This window comes from Marmota monax, unplaced genomic scaffold, assembly GCF_021218885.2.
Source record: "Marmota monax isolate L192 unplaced genomic scaffold, Marmota_monax_Labrador192_F-V1.1 WCK01_AAM20220418_F8-fsc00138, whole genome shotgun sequence".
NCBI lineage: Eukaryota > Metazoa > Chordata > Mammalia > Rodentia > Sciuridae > Marmota > Marmota monax.
Genome location: NW_026692763.1, coordinates 315,293 through 337,391, shown reverse-complemented (window position 1 = coordinate 337,391; position 22,099 = coordinate 315,293). Strand labels below are relative to the sequence as shown.

At 35.3% G+C, this 22,099-nt stretch overlaps 1 protein-coding gene across 3 annotated transcripts in view; it reads right to left on the bottom strand.

Annotated features, from left to right (window-relative positions):
• The window catches only part of Nlk (nemo like kinase), a 149,026-nt gene that overhangs the window by 25,431 nt on the left and 101,496 nt on the right, over positions 1-22,099 (bottom strand). For all 3 annotated transcript variants that reach the window (XM_046446795.2, XM_046446793.2, XM_046446794.2), the window contains exons 4-5: positions 2,385-2,491; positions 595-680 (exon numbers count right to left, since the gene is read on the bottom strand). In XM_046446795.2, the coding sequence (XP_046302751.1) occupies positions 595-680; positions 2,385-2,491 (193 nt within the window). The remainder of the gene's footprint in view (positions 1-594; positions 681-2,384; positions 2,492-22,099) is intronic.

Here is a 22,099-nt window from a genome sequence, read left to right as displayed (position 1 = left end):
TATTTGCTTTCACACGGCCCTCTAAAAAGGCTCTTATCTCTAATTTCTATGATGAGGAAAAACATGGTAGACCTTTCATTATTCAGGAGGACTGCCAATATATATTTGTATTAGAGATACGGAAAGGCACATATGTGGATTTTGCTATTTGTGAGTCTCTATAACAAAAGACAATGGGAAGTGGGACTAGAGGGAGAAGTAAAATTGATGCTTTCTGGAGTGCTAAATATAATCAACCCTGTAATCCATTTCTCTTCAGGGGAGTTACTGAGGATTGGCTATGATATATGGAGGAAATACACTTGATAGGCACACATAACTTTTTGTGGTCTAGCATTTTCACTTTCAAACATATTTCTACTTCCTACTTTGCTACCTCAGTCAAATAGCATACAGAAATGTTTTATGCAAAACTGTAGATAGTCTTCCTAAAAGGCTCTATTTCATTTTTATTTAATAAAAGCTAGAATAGTCTTCTAATATTTTTTTCTGATATATACTTTCTTTAACAATGGAACAATCTCAAAAGACATCAACTTCTCTATTATTCATTATAATTCTAAATTTAGTGTTTTTAAAACTGAAAAAAGATACCTTAAGAACACAGTTGCTGTTCACAAGAAGATTCCCTGGCTTAATGTCTCGATGTAAAATGCCAGCTGAATGGAGATATTTCAAACCTGAAATAATGAACAGATTTAATTGCAGATGTTTAATTCCTTTTAGTCAATTAATGATGCTGGACAAACCTTAGAAGGTTACATACAGAGTAGAGGATTTAGAATTGTTCCCTAAGTAACTGCATAATGCATATTATTAAAAGTTTGACTTAGTCCCCTCTCAAAAAATCAATTTTGCTACAGTAAAATCATGCAAGGTGTGCATATTCCAAGAGATAATGTCTATAATTTAAACTAGTACATAGATTTATATACAGATAAGCTTCACAGACTCCCAAGTTAAGACTGACCATACCAATAGCCTTCAATTGCTTATCAGTCTGACCAGTGAAGTTCTGGTACTGATAATCTCAACCTATGATTCTGAACCTACTTCAACAAAATAATTTCCATTAAGCAACAGGGAGCCTTTCCCAGGGCAGATTTTCCACTGATATGACAAAACTGAGAAGCTTGTCTACGTGTGTCAGTAGTATTTTCTACCACTGAGAATCAAGAGGATAGGTCATTACTTTTAAAATAATTTCGACATCTTAAAAGATTGGGGCTTTAGCACTGCTAAAAGACACAGCCTCAGGTTGAGTCTTCTTTTTTAAAAATAAAATGTAGCAAATCACACTTTCCCACAAGTATAAAAAGAGACAATAATCTTCTCCATTTCCCCCACCACAGAATATCAAATCTATAGGAGGTGAACTTTCTAGTTTTAATATTGCTTATGCATTTTAATTCTTTTTTGGCAGACGCTTTTCAATCTCTTTAAAGAATCACTTAATTCTATGAAAAAATAATTTTACTGGATAAGAAAGCTATTTTAGCTTTTAATAATTTTTCACTTATAACAGCAAATTTTGAAGGATACAACTAATTTCTTCACTTAAAACTGCAAATTTTGAAGGATACAACTGATGGCAGAAGTGGCATCCATTATGTTGGCCTACATTGTTAGTTAACTCCGTGCTTAACTACTGAGCCACATCCCCAGCCCTTTCTTATATTTTGACTCTGAGTCTCACTAAGTTGCTAGGGCCTCGCTAAGTTGCTGAGGCTGGCTTTGAACTCATGATCCTCCTGCCTCAGCTTCCCAAGCCACAAGGATTACAGGCATATGCCACTGTGCCCAGCTAGGTCCATGCTCTTAATGAGCCATTCTGGAGTTATTTAGCTGCTTTTTTCTATTGGTCTCCTCTTTCTGCTTTGGTTTTAAGGTCAATTTATTTCTCTACAGTTGGACTTAGTATATCAACCAACACTCTGACAAGTACACCTATTATTGGCTTGCAGAATGCATTTCATCCATAGGAAGTACAGTCATTTTTAAATTTAGTCATCTGATACCACGTACTCCTACTATGTAGAGAATTAAAGGCTGCTTAAATGCATGTGGGACAAACCACTCTGCTTATTTGTCTTCCTAGATTAACCCAACTCAACTGCCCAGTGAAATTCACTACTCTACCATCATGAATATAAGAACTATTTGTCATTACATAATATTACATAACCTTCTCTACCATCATGAATATAAGAACTATTTGTCATTACATAACATCAAATATGAAAATGATGAAATACAACTTGGTCCAAAAGAAAGAGCACTTAGGAAAGAAGAAAATCTTGGAAGGCCAGATTAAAGTTCAAATGAACAGCAAAACATTTCATTTATATCATGACATGCCTTTTTCTTCATGAAGAAAATCTTACCTCGCAAAATCTGATAAAGAAAAACTTTGACATGATCTGAGCTGAGTGGTTGAGGAGAGACGATAATTTTATGTAGGTCACTCTGCATCAATTCTGTGACAACATATCTTGAGGTTTTAAGTTAAGGATAGTTCAGAGAATTCAGCCCTTGATCCCCTCAAAGCAGTCATCAGATCTAGGGTAATTGCCTTTCCAAGGCTAGAAAAGTTTAAGAAAAAGAGCTTCTAGCACAACAGAGGTGAGAATTCAACCTTTACAAGATAAAACATTGACAAAATTAAAAGAATTATATGTTTAAAAGTTAGTAGAAGTAAGCAACAAAATGATTTACTTACGAAAAGCATCATAAAGAGAATACCAAAGGTAAACATTTGAAATAACAGGTCAGGAAAAATGGGAAGACCAAACAGTCTCAAGGTCTATTCAGAAATGTAACTGGAGGATCCTTTGAATCCAAACAAAAGGGGGTTTGGTAATCTCATTTTAGTCTACCATGGAAAAAGATCACAACCCATCCATTGAATTATCGCTTAAGTTACTTTATAAATTATGGTATCTTCAGAAATATATAAAATGGTTAGTCTGAATCCAAATCTCTCCACACTCTGAAAAAAGTAATTCTTTTATTATTTAACTCTTGTATAAGTTTGCAAGACCTTCTAATAAAATTTCAAGCTTCCTGTGCTTTGTACTCAGTTGTATCCTCAGGGTTTTGTTTAATTAACACATGGCAGATGATCTGACTGGGGAACCATGGAAATGTGGAATTCAGGACTCCTGCTAAGCACATGGATGTTATAGATATTAAGGAATCATCTTTTGTTGTATCTAGAATAGATTCATGTCTTGCCCTGCCTGAAGTTTAAAACTCATTAAAAGTTTAGACGAATTTTATGATTTTACTATAACCATCCTTAAGACAATTTCCAATTTAAAATTTTTAGCAAAGATGTGTAGAAAAAGGGACAACTTGGGAGCAGGGAGAATGAATAGCATTTGACACAAAACAGTGAAAATTCTCTTCTCCTTGTCTTTTAGTCTTTAGTATAAAAAAGGTCTTTCCTTGTCCCTCACTGCTTGATGTTTCTAAGCCTCCTTTGTTAGTCCTCTTTTCCTCTCCAACTAAATGCTGAAATGCTCCAGGGCTTGGTTCTTGGTCCTCTTCTTTATTCACACTCACCCTTCTTGGGTATTTGAATCCAGTTCCATTCCTCTTAACATACATGCTGAAGTTGCTCACACCACCAACCACAAACTTTGGAGTTATCCTTGATATTTATCCCTCTCAAAATTCTGTTGGTTTTACCTTCAAAATTTAGCTACAATTAGGGCACTTCTTAATATGTCTACTGTTATCACTCTGGCCCATGAGTCCTACATTTCTAAAACATAGTAGAATGACCAAAATAAATTTTCTTTTTTACTGTTTTATTCATGCCTATACACTGACATTTACTGTATTATACAGAAAATATGGCTGGGTGGGATGGCATTTATCTGTAATCCCAGTGGCTTAGTAGGCTGAGGCAGAGGGCTAAAAGTTCAAAGCCAACCTCAGCAATTTAGCGAGACTCCGTCTCAAAATAAAAAATAAAAAGGGCTAAAAGGCTGGGGGGTGTGGGGTGCTAGGCGCCTCTGGGTTCAATCCTTGGTACCAAAAAAAAAAAAAAAAAGTTTCAGGCTTCTACATGCTTACATATTTTAATCTCAGATTTTATCATTCAGGTTCTTTCCAAAAAAGTATATTTTGCCTCATAATGAAAGTGAGACAATGTGATTTGACATGTGGAATTTCCTTATGGGACAGTTCTCAGTGACAAATTAGAATTATTCCATAAAATGATATTATCAGGGTTATATTTAGTTTTTCTTTTTATTCAATGTTTTCTTATGAGATTCTTCAAACACACTGAAAATTTGAAGGAATTAAACAGCGACCACCCATATACTCTCAGTATTTTGTAGACTCTTAATATTTTGCCATATTGTTCTGTCATACCCATTAATTCATTTAAATTTTTTGATGCATGTCACAGAATAATCTTTTAAGATTAAGTCAAAATTGTGTCATTCTTGTGCAAAAGTTTTCTATCTCATTTTCAGTAAAAACCAGAGTCTTTCAAATGGCCAGGTCATAGTGATCTGACCTTCTTCTCTGATAGCCTCTCCTAATCACTTTCCTCCTGTGCTAGACACATTCCAACCTTAGGCCTTTGCTGTAGCTGCTCCCTTTGCATGTACTGTACTTCCCAATACCTATTTAGCCCTTACATCTTTCATCTCCTTTGCAGCTTTACTTACATCTTATCTTTCAAATGATACCTATCTTGACCAATCTGATAACCGCATCCTGCACTCCCTACCCAATTGCTACCTCCTTGTACAGCTTTCCTTTTTTTTTGCCCCTAGTGTTTATCATCCTATATAATTACTTCTTATGTTTATTATTTGTTATACTCAGCCCTGCTCCATGAAGGCAAGAGTTTTTGTCTGTTTTGTTTACAAGTCTATCCCAAACTCTCAGGATGGTGCCTGCACATAGTAAATCTTTATAAATATTTATTGAATGAATAAACTAATATATATTGAGCATCTAACAGGTAACTGGCAAGCTACTAATTATTTTAAATATATTATCACATCTAATTTTCATGGCAGGCCGGGGATGTAACTCAGTGGCAGAGCATTTGCTCCATGTACAAGGCCCAGGTTCAATTCCCAGGACTGAAAAATAAAAAATAAAACCAAACAAACTTCCATTTAATTTTATGGTAAACCTACAAAGTAGGTAGTGACATCCCCAATTTACAAATGAGGAAAGTTAGGTTAACAGAGAAAGTAACCTGCCTAAGGTTACACTGTAGTAAAGCTTAGATTTGACTGTATCTAAAATTGGCTCTCCATAATTTTGAATTTATCTTTTCTTCTTTTTTGAAAAACATTGGAAAAAAGCTATAATAAAATAAACCAAATGTTCACTGTCTTTCCTAAGAAGAATTTCGGCTGATAAATGCAGAAGCAGTAGAATTGGGGCAGGGGGGACCATCATTCTGTAACTTCTGTGAAATCATGGATCTAGCACTATCAATAGCTAGGAAAGCCACTTGAAAGGGATGAGAACAAGCCTGATATCAACTCAATCCACCACTCAGTTTTAGCATCACTTAATGTGGGACAAAATATTATGTCCTTATGATAAGCACACCACTGACTACAAAGTATTCATGCCTAAAAAAGTCTAATTTAAATATAATCTGTCCTCTAGCTCTGATTACCAGCTTATTAGAAATATGGGGAATAAAGAACCAGGGTACCATGAAGAAGCAAACGGCTAAACACACTATATGGATCATTCTTCAGGAAATATTTCTGAACAAGTCAAAGATCCCTCCTCTAAAGTATGTGGTAGGTGGGAGGGGAAATGAAGTCAGGCAGGAATGTTTGGGATAAAGGAGACTCAAGAGATATAATAACCAAATTCAAATGTGTGAACTTTGTTTAGATCCTGATTCAAAGGCAATCCGAATAAATATTAAGGAATAGGATAACTCTATTAGATATGATTATGGCATACTGCTTATGTTCTTATCAGTAATGCATATTTAAATATTTATAGGTACAGTAATGTGATGTTTGGGATGTACTTTAAAAGACTTCAGCCCTCCTTCTCAAAAAAGGAGGCATCAGGGTAGAGACAAAATGAGAATGGCAAAATGATCAACATTATTGAAGCTGGGTATTTCAGAGTTATTACACTATTGTCTCTACTAAAATTTTCATAATAGCTTTAAAAAACTTTATGTAGAAAACTCCAGTTTTCTACATTTGAAATACAAAGAAACATAAGAATATAAAAACTACCCAGAACACTATTTCTTTGAACTAAACAACTATATTTTGATGAAAATATGTATCTACACATATGTATATTTAAAATAAAATTTGGATTATAATATATATATATATATATATAGCTTTGCTGCCTATTGCCTTAGTTTGAAAAAATATAAATATGTAAATAAAAAATAAGGGAAGTCTGTCATTAAATAAAGCAGGATTTTATCCAGAGTTCTAATGTACAGATGTAATTCATTTGACCAATCCACCACTGTTAAAAACCTAAGTTATTAATGGGGCATGGTGGAGCATGCCTGTAAACCCAACAACTTGGGAAGCTGAGATAGGAGGATCACAAGTTCAAAGCCAACCTCAGCAACTTAGTGAGGCCCTTAGCAACTTAGTGAGATCCTGTCTTAACATAAAAAAGTTAACAAAAAGGGCGGGGGATGTGGCTCAGTGGCAAAGTACCCTTGGGTTCAATCTCTAGTACCAAAGACAACAAAGACAAAAAAAAAAAAAAAAAAACCCAAAAAACATCTAAGTTATTTCTATTTCTTTTTCCAATTTTAAATAACTCTGGGCTAAACATGCTATACACATAGCATTATGTGACTCTCATTATTTCCTAATGAATGATTCCTGAAGTGGAATTATGGTATCAAAGAATTATATGATAAACTATACACCTTTAAATACCACTGTATTACATAATCTTTTATCATTTGAAGTGCTATTTAGCATTCTTTTTAAATGTAATATGTCATGAGTTAAATAATTCCCTATCACAAGATGTTTAGGCTATTAGTGTTTGAGTATAATGTAGCAGTTAGAGCTTTACGGTATTGTGTCATGAGTGAACCTTAACTATGTGTAGATCCTCTCTCTTGGTTAATACATTTCTCCAGAAAACAACCCTCTTTCTTTTGGCTTAGGTGGTATAGGCCAGGCTGCTAGGGTTCTGTATGAGTGGGGCTGGGAGCCAGAGAAACCACAGCCTAACATGCTGTCTCCACATAATAAACCTTTAGTCTCCTGCAGGGTGGGGTAAAGAAAGACTGGGGCATCCTACTACATCTACTACAGGTGTATAAACAAGTCTGTGTTCAGACCCACTTGCATCCCTACTTTCTGATACCTGAGGCCTCCAATTTCTGAGCCTTTTTGATGTTCTGTAGCAAGAATCAACCTGTTTCTGGTTCTCACCATTGCCAGCTTAAATTTCTGCCCCTTCTGGCTTAAATTTTTAATTCTTTATTGATATTTTAGGAGGACCATAGGGAAGAGTGGTAGTAAAGATCTGTGGTCTAACAACTGTGTATGCAAGTTGAAAACCATTTACAGGTTTATTGGTCACATGCTTGTATAAGCACGAGAGAAGGAAAAAAGAAAAATGAGAGTGAGGGCAAAATGTTCCTATCCTTGTCTCAATTTTCTACTGGGATGATAAGATGCTTCCCATATTAAGTAAGATATTAACCCTCTTGTATAAACTAAACATTTTTTTCCTCCTTGAAGAAATCTTAAATACAGGATAGAGACAGGAAAATACTTCTATTTGCACCATTAAGTCTCAATCAGAAGATCCACTATTTTTTCGTTGTATTGGTTCCAGAAATCTTAAGGGACAAAAAAGCAAGGGAACATTACACAGAAAACAGAACAAAACAAAACAAAAACAATGGAAAAACTTCACAAATGCCATTACTGAACCAAGTGGTGTTCTCGTTGTCTGAATGCCTGTGTCTCCCCAGAATCCACAGGTTGAAATCTTAAACTACAAGATGATAGTATTAGGAGGTGGAGCTTTTGGGAGGGATTACGTTATGAGGCATTAGTACCCCTACAAAAGAGGTCCAAGGAGCTTGTTAGTCCCTTCCACTATTTTAGTGAAAAGACTATATGAACCAGAAAATGGGTCTTTAGCAGATAACCAAATCTACTAGTGTCTTAATTTTGGACTTAGCAGCTTCCATAATTCTGAGAAACAAATTTCGGTTGTTTATAAGCTACTCAGTTTATGGTGTTTTCTTACAGCAGCTCAAATGGACTAAGACAGCTGTCAACTTGAGGTTTTATTCTTGGGGAAAAAAAAGTCCTAAGGAAAGAGTAAGAAGCATTTATCTATATGAAATATCAGCCATATCTGCTCAGTTTATTGACAATATTCTGCTCCTGCCAGCACTGAAAAGTTCTTCCATGGATGTGAAGAGCAGGTTATATTCTATTCTGCCTCACATATCTACAAAACTGGCAGCCAAGTTGCAATGCCAGAATCTTTGGTGTTAGTAGTGACAGTTGGTATGCATGCAAGCACCAGAGAGAAAACATCCTAATTTTCAAGTCATCAGGTTGAATTCATAGTGCTGGCACTTGGAAAATCTTGCTTTGACTTACAAAAGGAGCAAATTGAAACAAAACCCAAATACAGACAACAGTGACTACATTTTCAAAGAAAGGAGTAAAAGGAAAACTTTGACTGGAATAGGTACTGTTCTAACCAGATATTGGATAATAAATTACTTATTTTAGAAAAACAATTCCAGCATTTCACTTAGCACGATAAAACATATCAGGTTAGGATGTTGTTCATCCTATAGATCTTATGAATTTGAACTGACAAATTGGACTATTTTGTGACCAACAACAATTTCTTATGGTTCAACCTAATACAAAGCAAAAGTATTATCAGATATCAAAAAATTGAAAAGTAGCTGGGCGCAGTGGTGTATACCTGTAATTCCAGCTGCTCTAGATGCTGAGATAGGGGGATCGTGAGTTCAAAGCCAGCCTCAGCAACTGCAAGGTGCTAAGCAACTCAGTGAGACCTTGTCTTTAAATAAAATGTAAAAATAAGGCTGGGATGTGGCTCAGTGGTTGAGTGACCCTGAGTTCAATCTCCAGTACTCACCCTGCCCCCTGCCCCCCCCAAAAAAAGAAAAGAAAAATTGAAAAGGAAAGCTTTTGAAATCAATAAGGAGCATGATTTCAAATAGGCCAATTCCTCCAGATTAGGACCATATACACATGTGCATGATTTCTCACAAAATACAAACCAGCTGGTGTTTCCTCTGCTAAACACAAATTCCTACATCATCATGTCATTGTCTTCAGGAACCATGAACTTGAAAAACATTTTATTCGACCTTCTATTAAAATATTTAAGAAAAAAGAGTGTTTTTTTTTTAAGTGCTACTTTCCTATCTCTGCTTCTTGAAAAGATGACAGGTTGGATTAAAAACAAATAGGACTAGGTCAATAAAATTCTATTAAACCAGAAAAGCAAAAACACAGAGCTCTTGTCTATCTTTACCATTTTCTGTTTATCTTTGTTCAAAAATGCTTTCCTCTCCTCAACTCAAAAGACTGAGCAATCTTAATAGAGTTTTTTTTTAATTGATTAACATAGCCACTTCACAGAGGGTAAGTTTTGTCCTGCATCAGTTTAGTAAAGTAAAATTTTCAGGGAAATAGACTATTCACTCCACGAGTGGAGCAGTTTTTTCTTCACAGAAAACAACCCAACTAGGCCAAAATATTCTTCTTCGGAAAACATAATTTCTGAATTTGAAAATTTAGCACTATATCTGCAAAAATTTAGAGGCATCACATACCATTTTATGATAAGGTTTTTGCTTTGCTGTAGCAGAAATCCTCTGAAGTCTCAATCCCCAGCATAATGTCTCCCAGATGTCTCAACTAGTTGCCATGCCAACTACAGCAGCTTAAATTAAATGAGGGCCTGAAAAGGCACCTGCATCACTTCAGGTCTGTTGCGCATTAAATAAAGCTCTCTTGACAGGGACTCAGAGGTGCCATTAACTTGAACAGCATCTATCTGATTATTGTTTCTGAGTAATTTAATGAGGGTCTCTATACAAGAGTAAAAATAGGGTACTCTTTTCCTCTCCTTGTCCTTCTAAATGGGATAGCCTCTCCAACAGCTGGTGTACCTACTGGGTCCATGACTTTGTTATGGTCTTTTAAGTTACCACTGGGTGAAGATAAACCATAGAATCAAAGTTAGGGCTTTAAGGAGAATATTAGCAGATTAGCCATTTCCCCTATTAAAACTCATCATTAAAAATATGATCATTAAAAGCACACCATGCGAGGTATGCCAACCTCAAAGTGATTTGAACAGCTCTGTTATAAAATAAATTGCGGCTGATTGCAGCAATTAGTTAAGTAGCTCCATGAAATATGAATTTCAAAATGTACTGATTTGCTTCAGAAAAATGAATGATGCAAATGAACAATTACAAATATACTGGGGAGGAGACATGACAGCTCAGGTGCTCAAGAGAAACAGTGTCTTTGCATTGCTTTAAAGAGTTAATTTTTTAAACAATGTTAACATTTCAAGGCTTCTTCACTGCTTTCTCAAATATTAGTTACTGGAGAACATCACTTAATAGAAGTACAAATTTGTGCTAGAGAGGTTATGCAATTTACCCAAGGTCACATTCCCAGGCAGTTAAAGCCTAGCTCCTAGTCTGTGCTTTCTCAATCCTGCAAGCTGCTTCTCATTGGAACTTGCCTTTATTAGTCTACTATTCCCATCTCTTAACCAAATATCACGGTGTGCTTTGAAATACAGAATAGCTGAATCCCATACTTTTAATTATGGGCTATGAGGAAAGAAAAAACTATGTTAACCTTTTTTTGGAAGCTACTATATGACTCTTTAAAAGTCATCTCATTTAATCCTCATTTACCCTAATTTGTAACTATACCTATTTACAAATTGAACACACTGAGGCTGAAAGAGGTTAAGATGTTTGGCACAGCACGTGGATTCAAACCTAGGTTGGAATGATTCATAAGTCTAACCCTTTATTTCTCCAGTAAAGGAATGTCAGGTTAATAGGCCCAATAATTAATGATACCCCTTTTGCCAATGACATAGAAGAAATACAAAGGCTAAAAGAATTATAAGCAAGTTTTTCTAGTTCTCTCTTTGCCTCAGTCTCTTTTCACTTCCAGAGTATTCACTTCCTTCAAGTCTTATTCCTTTTACTCTTCTTTTGATTTGACAATTTAAGAAACATTTTCCCTGCATCTATGAATTATTTATGGTTAAGCAGCTTCATATTTCCTATTATTGTTTTTAAATAGATGAGAGAAACTTTAAAAATCTGTGTGTATGTGAAAGGGATGAAGAATTTCAGGTTTTTTTTTTTTTTTTAAATGGGTAATTGATCCCAGGGACACTACCACTAAGCTACATCCCCAGCTCTTTATTTACCTAGGGACAGGATCTCCCTAAATTGCTGGCCTCAAACCTGTGATCTTCCTGCCTTGGCCTCCCAAGTTGCTTTGATTATATATATATGTACACCACTCCTGGCAAGGCTAATTTTTTTTGTGTGTGGGTAATGTAGAAGGGCTGGGATAATGGTCCTTGATAGAAAAATAGGATTTTTCCCCCGCTTAGAGACTACTGGAAATATAGTATAGGTCTTGGATGAGAGGTAAAAATTGAAAATATGTTTGGGAGTCATTAGATATAGCAAGAAAGAAATAACCTCTATTTTCTATCAAATGAAATTTGTTTCAGGTAAAGCATTAATTTTGCTTTGGGTTATAATCTTATTTTTCTTTGTAAATGACTTTGTTTCTTATATTAACTTTTTTCATTTTTCCTTATTTAATTAAAAAATCTGGATATTAATATTATATAAGCACATTACATTAATAGACTGAAAGTTCAACCATAATGACATGACATTGTTTAAAATAATGCATGAGTGTCAAAAGCTGAGTTGTTAGTGGACAGTGCCCAAATATAAATAGGACTGTATTGCCAGACTCCCAAGAAGATGGCATAGGAAGAAAATGTCTTCATGGAGGACAGAATTAGGGGAAGGAAAAAGCAAGAAATAAGGGGGCTTTTAAGGATCAAAGAAATGAGGTGGGAACATACTGATACAAGAAAGGCAGAAAAAAAAGCGAGTTTATAATTAAAGCCAGGTTTGTATAATTTTTTTCCTGTTGCAAAAAACATTATGGGTAAGAAGACTAGGAAACTAAAGCCTGACAGCCAGCTACACCTTAATGTTAAGCCTCCAGTGACCTCTTCCTCCAATTAAAACAAATCTAAACTATGATCAATATTTGTTTAACCTACCTCTATGGTGTTGCATCTATTTTAGGAAATAATTTAAGAATGCAGGATAATCAGCCTCATACCAGAAATCCTGACCACCTCTGCTGTCAAAGACAATTCTGCAGAAAAAGCTACACAATCACCACAGAAACAAAATGCTTGACATCAAATTCTGACCTTCAATTATGAGTAAGATGATTGAATACTTTCTGTTTTTAGGAAGTCATGATTACTCAAGCAGTCTCAGAGGCTTCAGGACTGATGCCAACAGCATCTTTGTTTAACCATCATCATTAGCATCAATAAATACTGACTGGGTACCAAGTGGGTGCAGAGAGTAGGCTAACTCAATGATAAGACAGAGAAAAAAAGATAGATGAATGCAAGACAACAGTCAAAGAGTTAGAAAAAGACTGTCATTGACCTATAAAAAATCAAGTAGAGAGAACAAAGGAAGCAAAACTATTTTAATATACATGGACACAGAAGCTTGACTGGAAAAGAAAAAGGGCTGATATTTATTCAAAGTTTTGTATGTGTTAGCCATCAGCTTTACGTTTATTTTGCCTCATCTATTCCTAGTTATTCTAAGAAGTAAGTCCTAGTATAACTCCATTATACAAAGGAGCAGAGGTTTAGAAAGGTGAAGGAACTAATTGTAGGTATCTTAGTATGCAAAAGAGGTGGCACTAAATCCCATTCCTTGTTCTTAATCTGCCCCTTCAAAAGAAAGTAAACCTCAAAAATCTAAAACTACAGAAAAAGGTACAACAAATAATTCTACTTTAAATGAGAGAAGGCCTGGAAACTTTTTTTTTTTTTTTTTTTAAATGAGGAGTTAAATGGATTTAGCAGTGGGAGGCAGTGTGGTGTAGGCTTTGGAATCAAAATAAACAGGATTACAATCATTTATTTGCTTGATGATATTAGGCTAGTTAACTTCTGAGTGTGTTTCTGCAGCTATAAAATAGGCATAATGAGCTGGGCACTGTGGCTCATGCCTGTAATCTCAGCAGCTTAGGAGGCTGAGGCAGGAGGATCGTGAGTTCAAAGCCAGCCTCAGCAACCAAGAGGCGCTAAGCAACTCAGTGAGACTCTGTCTCTAAGTAAAATACAAAATAGGGCTGGGGATGTGGTTCAGTGGTTGAGTGCCCCTGAGTTCAATCCCTGGTACATGAAAAGAAAAAAGTAATAAAACAAAAATAAAAATAAAAGAATACGCACATGCTATTTACTACACAGGGTTACTGCCAGGCTTTAGATGTATGAATTTGGAATTACACAAAACTGCCTGGCACAAGGGGAACAGGGATTAGGTGGTAATTATCATCATTACTGTTAGAGGAAGGAGGAGGGGTATTGAGTTCATTAAACATCAGTATGCCAGTTGCTATGCCCAAAGTCCCACATACAACAGACTCAGTTATTCCCTGAAATATCTCTATGAGGAAGAATATTATCACTGAAAAAACTGTAGGAGTAGCAAATGTTTTCAAGATCTAAACGCTAGTAAGGTAGAACAAATCAGGATCTGAACTCAGGGCTACCTGAAATAAAAGTCCATGACCTTTGCTGAAATACCTGACTTTGCTCTTATTTTCCCAACATTCTTCCCCTGGACGGGGGGGAGGGGGGAGAAGAACATAAGTGATAAAAAAAAAAAAAACCCGACAACCACTCAAAAAAGCTCCTTTAAGCCAATGATGGAATTTCAAAAGGAAAGATCAGGCACTCTCAAAATGATATCACCACTGAAGGAAGGGGAAAATTCTATTTATTTATTAATACAGTCTTATTTGGTTTTTTGGCACTGAAAAACACTGTCCATGACAGTCACATCCTTTCAGAGTTTACTCAAATGTTAACAAAAGCCCTTTCTTAGACCAAAAATGGTTTTCTACAGGAGATGTAATTTTGAAGGTGGACTGGAAACTCAAGGGAACAATTAAAAGTACTCCTCTCTGTGAGACCTTTGTGAAGTTCTACACAAGGGACTCCCAGTTTTGGTAAAGAGCCTCTAGTAACTGAAGGGTGTCTCAGCAGCGATCAGATTAGTATCCTGTAACTGATTAACATCTACATATCCAAACATACATACTAAGAACACACATAAAGAACCCAAAATGTGCAAATCATATATCTTTTGGAAATATGCCACTTGCCACTTCAACCTGATCCTATCTATTTTCTACCATCTGGTTCTCGTGTCACCTCTAAGTGATTTATCAATAAGAGGAAATGACTGCCAATTAAACAGATTATTATTAAACCTATTGCCAATTGTGTCATTCAGTTTTCTTGATTAATATTTAACAATGACATGTGCAGAGCATGCAGAGAATAAAATAATGTAATAAGTAGCACATGAATAAATTGGATTCTGGCTAAAATAACAATTTGCACTAGTGTGTTATAGGTCTATTAAGTTTCCCGAGGTACTGCTCACAAATTGAGTTGATAGCAGGAGACTCAGCTGGTTTGTCAAGTGGCTAAAAGCCCCACTGATACCCTATATCCTCCAATTAAGGAAAGTCTCATATATTTAGAGGCTTCTGAAACCTCTAGGTCTCCACGAAACACACGCCTCCTGGTGTCTAGCAACTTTAAAAAATTGAAATAAAGTCAGAACAGTGGGATATGACATAAAAGATCAAATAAATACAGTCCCGTGAGTTTCCTTAAACCCTCACACCTGAATTATGTATGTCAAGTGGCTAATAATCAGAAGGTTACCCAGAAGGTTACGCAGGTTCAGGAGGATGATAATGGGGTTCTGAGGCTTTTCAGAAGTTCAAATTAGGTGTGGCTTTGTAGTTATTCAATATTATCCTCTAATAGTTGAGAGTCTTGACAGCATTTCATTCCCACCAGCTGGGAAGTTTTAAAGATATATTTATTTTTTAATAGGTGAAAAGATTAGAGTCAAGCTTTAGAATTTTTTTTTTTTTTTTTTTGGCTTCACCTGGAACACAGGTGTTTCAAAGAGCTGCTATGAATAAGTCGCTCCAACTATAGCGATTCTTCCAAAGGAGATGGGGGGAAAAAATCCAACTCCGTTAGAACTTTAAACAGTTTAAGAAAGAAAAAGAAAAAAAAAAAAACAACCATAGGATGGGTAATACACTAAAGCTTAGCAATCTTTATGCAGTCAGGAAGGGCTTTCAAAAGAACTGAAAAAAGGAGAGATGACGACTCCTACAAGGTATAGAGAAGAGGAGTGATTCTTGGAATCTCAGACTGAATGAGGATTTTATACCATAAATTTCCAATTAATAAGAAAGATTTGGTAAAGGCAATGGAAAAAAACAATAAGAAGGTATAATGTGGATGCAATCTGGATAGAAGGTTTAGGGGTGATAGAGAGTTTATGTTAAATTTATGTTCTGGGATGAAGGTTCATAAAAATTCCTATTTTCTTTAAGCTTCCCCAAGGTTTTTACCTTCTCTATAAGATGCTTCCCTTACTATTATAGCATTTACTAAGTACTAAGTACTTTTATATCTATTTACCTATCTTATTTTAATCCTCAAAACTCTGAGGGAGATATCACTGTTATTCTAACTTTACTTATGAGGAAATTGGGGCAGAGAGAGGTTAAGAAACATTTCTGAGATCACAAAAGTAGTAAGAGGCAAAGCTAGGATTCAAATCTAGGCAGTCTGGTTCAAGATTCCATGGTCTTTGTCATTTCAATTGATTTTCTATTACCTCAAGCTAGCAGAATACAGGCTGGATAGGCCCAGAATCAATCATAAGGATTTTGAAATAAACACAGGATGAAGGTCTTATTCCTATTGCATAATGTCACACAACTCAAGATTTCTGTCATCAGGCAGCAAAACTAAGGGATGATGAGAATGTGGCAGACAGGAAGAAGAAAAGTGCTAATTTTAGAGACTGCTATTAATTATGCTCTAATACCAAAAACACCTATTGGAGAAGGTACTAAGGCTTTGTAGGGAGAAGTAAAGGAGACATGTGATTGGTCAGTTTCTTAATTAAGAATACTCTGGGACTATGAGAGGAATGTCAATTTTCCACATTCTCATGTTCAGGCCTGCCAACCTAGCCTACAACTTAAAATTTTCCCACCTCCCAGATAAAAGATAAAGAATAAAACTGATTTGTTACATCACTTTTATTAGAGAATAAATAAGAAATGGGGGAGTGCCAGATGTGGTGGCACCCACCCATAATCCCAGCTTCTTGGGAGGCCAAGGCAGGAGGATTGATCACAAGTTCAAGGCCAGCTTCAGCAACCTAGTGAGACCCTATCTCAAAATAAAAATATTTCTTTAAAATGGGGATGGGGATGTAACTCAGTGGTAGGACATTCCTGGGTTCAATCTCTAGTAAGCCCCCACTCAAACAGATAGAACTGGGGGAAGCTATAAACTATTAAAAAATAAATGTTTACTATTGATTGATAAGGTACTACACAAGTATGTAATAATGAAGCACTGCTAAGTAAATACTTTAATAACAGACAGCTAACCATTTTGGACAGCTCAAGTAGTATACATGTATGATACTATACCAAAAAAACTAAAACAAAAAACAAAAAACAAAACTATCAGGTTTAAATACTCTTACCATCTAGTTAACTGAACTGAAGAACCCATTTAATGTTCTATGTGCAAGGAACCACTGATGTTGTATGAAAAACTATTAATGCTGCATTAAAAGCTTTCAGGTAACAAAATAAGGGCATTTAACTGATTTAGCTGGGTTGGGAAAATAAAATGGAGAACCTGATATATCAAATTATTTCCTACAGAATGAATATGAATGGAAAGCTTTCAGAACTCAATTTTAATCCCTAAACACTCTTTACTGAATAATGGAAACTGATTATTCTTTTTCTATTTCATATTGGACAGAAACCAACACTGAGCCAGATTATAAAAAATAAATCTTACAATATTAAATATTTATCAAGTAGGTCCCCACATTAGTCAACAGTCCTACAATCATTTTTTTTTCATTTTCTTTTTAAAATGATCTTCATTTTAATGTGCTATATATTGGAACAAGTATGTGAGTTGTGTGACTTTTCCAAAGAACACAGTAAATTCTTAGTTATCTGCATACTATGGTTTATTAAAGCCATAAGCCAGAGTTAAAACATGCTTAAACCCACTTTAAACATGAATTTGGAAATCCTACCACTACTGGTTGAAAGAAGAAAATTCCACAACTGTAAATATGTGAGATTTAATAAAATCTCTTTCCTCACATTTTTTTTCCTTCCAAATCAGGACTTACAGGGAAGGAAATTTCAACCTAGAGCTCAGATATCAAATTGGCTAGTCTGAAATAAAGGTGAAGGCATTAAATAGTATGCATAAGGAGAACCTGGTTTGTGGATATTGTTGATTTCAAACCATGCTTTGCACATGAAAGAAAAACAACAATGTATCAGAGAGAACTGTATTCTCTTGTAACAAATGGTCAGCCCTAAATCTCATCGTCTTCTTTCCAACAAAAAGCATGGGTGCCTTTACAACTAGAAAAAAAATTGGTGTGTGCTTCAATTAGAATCACTGACCTTTTCTGAAGCATGCCTGTGCCTCTCTATATAAATCAATGGAATAAAAGGTCATTTTGTTAAAATGTTTGAATACGATAATCTCTTTCACAGGAAAAGGCAAAGCCCCCACCCTTTTTTTTAAGCAACTAATTTATTGGATATAATGTATCAAAAATTAAAACTACCTCAATTGCAATTTAAAACTGACTTAAAAATCAATTACTATCAAAAACAACATAAACAAGAAAAACAACTGGAAAGCTATCAACATAGTCTGTTATGCCAAAAGGTTGTCAGATGAATCTTTGTTACTAAGATCATAACCAAGTAGGTATAAAACAAAAAAAGCATTCTAGAGAAAATTATGTTATTTCAAATTTCAGTTCTTCTCTTCACCAAGTACACTGGAGAAGGAAAAGCAAGCTTGGTGTCTGTCAAATGTGGATGGTACAGTCTGGTGATTTCTAATTTACCACCCTGAGAACCCTCCAAAACGAACGCACAGACATACAAATCCAAAAATCATTAGCCAAGGAATAAGAAGCCAATATGACTATTCTAGTTATTTTTTGAATATAAAATTTGTTTTGAAAGATTTTTACCTATATTAGGAACATTTTATTGCTCCATTAGTTTTCATTCAGGAAGAGAAAAGGCAAATTCTTCAATTATCTCTTAATCCACTCAGAGAGTAAAGGATGCACATATCAGTCATATAAATTGTAATACAATGAATATTTACACTTTATTCAAAAAGGCAATGAGACCTCAAGTCAAACCCATCAGTCCTTAGCAGGTCTGAAGAAACTCACTCCTACTAATTTAGTTCCAAATATCATTCTGCTCAATAGAATGACAGCATTTCTTCCAGTCTGATCTATTATAAAATGGCATAAATGAAGTCATTAAAACCCAAGAGCAGGGGCTGGGGTTGTGGCTCAGAGGTAGAACACTCGCCTAGTGTGTGTGAGGTCCTGGGTATCCTCAGCACCACATAAAAAGTAAATAAATAAAACAAAGATATTGTGTACAAGCAAAAGAAATAAATATTAAAAAACAAACAAACAACAACAAAAAAGAGCAAACTGCTATCCAAGGTGTGAAGAAGCACAACAGCATTCTGAAGGAAGAGCAGGTCCCTCAACACAGCACTCTACAGGTGCTTCCTTTCCACCCAGTTCAATTCATTTTTGGTTAGAGATTTTGAGATAAAGTTGTTATACAATTCTGAAGAGCAGAGAGAATTAAAAACATAGAGAACAAAAAAAATCTGTAAGAATGAATCCAGGAGAGGTATATCAAAGAAGTTTAATTCTGTGTACTTTTTATGGTAATTGGGAAGAGAGGAAATAAAATGATAATCTGTTTAACAGGATCTGCCTTCTCTGTCTAGATATATATTCTGATGTAGTAACTTATCCATTTGTTCATGGTACATACTTTCTTAAAATTTACAGAATGAATATTCTATCATGCATTTAGATCTGTCATTTATTAGCACTGCTTCACATTGACATTTAGTTAGTACAGATATGCAAAAAGGTTTAATGGACCTTTAAACAGAAATCAGACCTGGCTTAAAATTTTGTGGAAAAATAAGAATGTCATTGAAAATATTAAAAATTTACTTACCCTACTAATATGTAACTACTCTTGAATGGATTGATAAAGAAAGGACTACTGAAAGTAGTTTATTCTATGAAAATTGTTAAATTGCAGGTAAGTCTTTCAAGTTCCTTTTTGGGAAGGACAGAAGGAGAGCAGGGCAGTTTCTGTAAAGTTTTGAAATTTAAGGTTTAAAACAAACATTGGGTATCTTAGCACCCCCAAATCAGGTCCTTGTTACAGTGTGTTTGGGTTTTATCTTTTTAAATTTGTGTAATATGCACACAAGTTTAGTATTTTAATCATTTTTAAGTGGACAATTCAGTGGCACTAAATATATTCACAATGTTGTACAACCATCACTACTACCCAAACAGAAAATTCCAAACAGAAAATCCTTGTTAACTTTCCAAGTACCTTTCTGATTCTTTCATTCTTCATGACAAAAATATGGGGTCCATCTTTCATTAGGCCCCCAATGCCTACTGAATAAAGACCAATTTCCTTAGCTCAATATTCAAGGCCCTCTATGAGTCGGCCCTAACCTAGCTTAATGTTTCCTCAATTGTACATGGTATTCTCTAGGCAACAGGATGACTGACCATTCCCTAAAGTTGTTTATAATGACTTACTCCATTTAGAATATCCATCCTTTTCAATGCTACCTGCCCAAATTCTTTTCATCCTTTATTGACAATCTGAAATGTCTTTTCCTCCAATAGCCTTTTTTTTTTTTTGTGTGTGTGTGTGTGGTGGGGGGAGAGGGTACCAGGAATTGAACTCAGGAGCACTTGACCACTAAGCCATATCCCTAGACCTATTTGTATTTTATTTAGAGACAGGGTCTCACTTAGTTGCTTAGTGCCTTACGTTTTTTGCTGAGGCTGGCTCTGATCTCATGATCCTCCTGCTTCAGCATCATGAGCTGCTGGGATTACAGGCATGTGCCACCATGCCCAGCTCTTTATTGTTTTTTTTTTTTTCTCCTGTCTGCAGTAACTTCTTTAAAGTCTGATGCCACATGACTATATTCTTTGGGTATACTCTACCATATATCGTAGTTATTTCTTTACATCGAATCTCTCCCTCATTAGACTGTATTCTCCTTGTGGGAAAGCATTAAGAGGCAGCAGAACATAGTGAATAAAAACCAGAAAACCCTTTTGTTCTGGGAACACAGTTGATGCTTATGTTTATGGAATAAATGAATGGAAATCCTTACAATATGTGAATCTTTCAAACTGTCAGGATGTAAATTTCTAGTCTTTGCTGTTATTACTACTGTACAAAGAGTACACTTATTTATGTATAGATGCATTTCTTTTTTCTTTGTAAATATTTGTTTAATTGTAGATGAACACACAGTATCTTTCTTTATTTTTATGTGGTGCTGAGGATTGAACCCAGTGCCTCACACACGTGAGGCAAGCACTTTACCACTGAGCTACACAGCCTCAGCCCTGCATAGATGCATTTCATTTGCTTGATTTAGTTCTTCACTGACTCCTAAGATTCCCTGAAAGTTAAGAACTCTTTCAAAGCATTAGAAACTCTAACTGACCCAAACTGTCAGATAGGTTCCTTGCTATCTTTGAAAAAAGAGATAGACTGCACTACTCAAACCTATCATCCAAACAGAGATACTTTTGAGAGTGAAAGAAGTAACTTATTAATAATTATACTAGGACATCAGGTAAAATCCAGGATTGTCCCTACAAACAAAGATGTATGGTTATCCCATTGGATTTCTCACTGCCACTGGATTTAGGACATGTACCACCCATATTCTTCTTCATAAAATGCTAAAATTATGTCTCAAGCTAAAAATACACGTTCCCCCAAAGAAGCCAAAATTTTATTTCAAATCCAATAAGCATCTGGCACTTTCTGGGAAGGGGTCTGTTTATGTACACTGTGCAAAGTCCAGAATCCTGATTGAAGCAAAATAAATACCTCTTTCCAATCAAACAATAAGAATTGGCTTCTCTAGGATTAAATTTCAGTAGGTTCAAAGTAATTTAGGGCCAAACTGTTTTAGTACAGATTTCCTACTCAAAGTACAAAATGAAAAATGTAATCCTTTAAAAGTTAACATATCAGGGCTAGGAATGTAGTTCAGTTGGCACAGTACTTGCTTCCCACGTACAAGACCCTGAGTTTAATCCCCAGCACCCCCCAAAAAAGTTAACACATCAGCTCAGAAAATTACATAATCTTGGGGCTGGGGATGTGGCTCAAGCGGTAACGCACTCGCCTGGCATTCGAGGGGCGCTGGGTTCGATCTTCAGCACTACATAAAATAAAATAAAGATGTTGTATTCACCGAAAACTGAAAAATAAATATTAAAAAATTCTCTCTCTCTCTTCTGTCTCTCAAAAAAAAAAGAGAAATACATAATCTTTAAGATTACTACAGAATATATTTCTTGGGTTGACTTAAAAGATTAAAAACTCTGAAAACAGAAAGCTAGAAGATACAGAAGTCATGGCAGAACTTATTACTCCTTCCAAATACCTGATTTATACTTACAGGTGTTGCATGTTGTACGTACATTCATAAAGTCATAATTTAGACATTGTCTTACTTTTTTTGCTTAAAGGAATTATCTAAAGATATAAAACCCAAGCTAAAT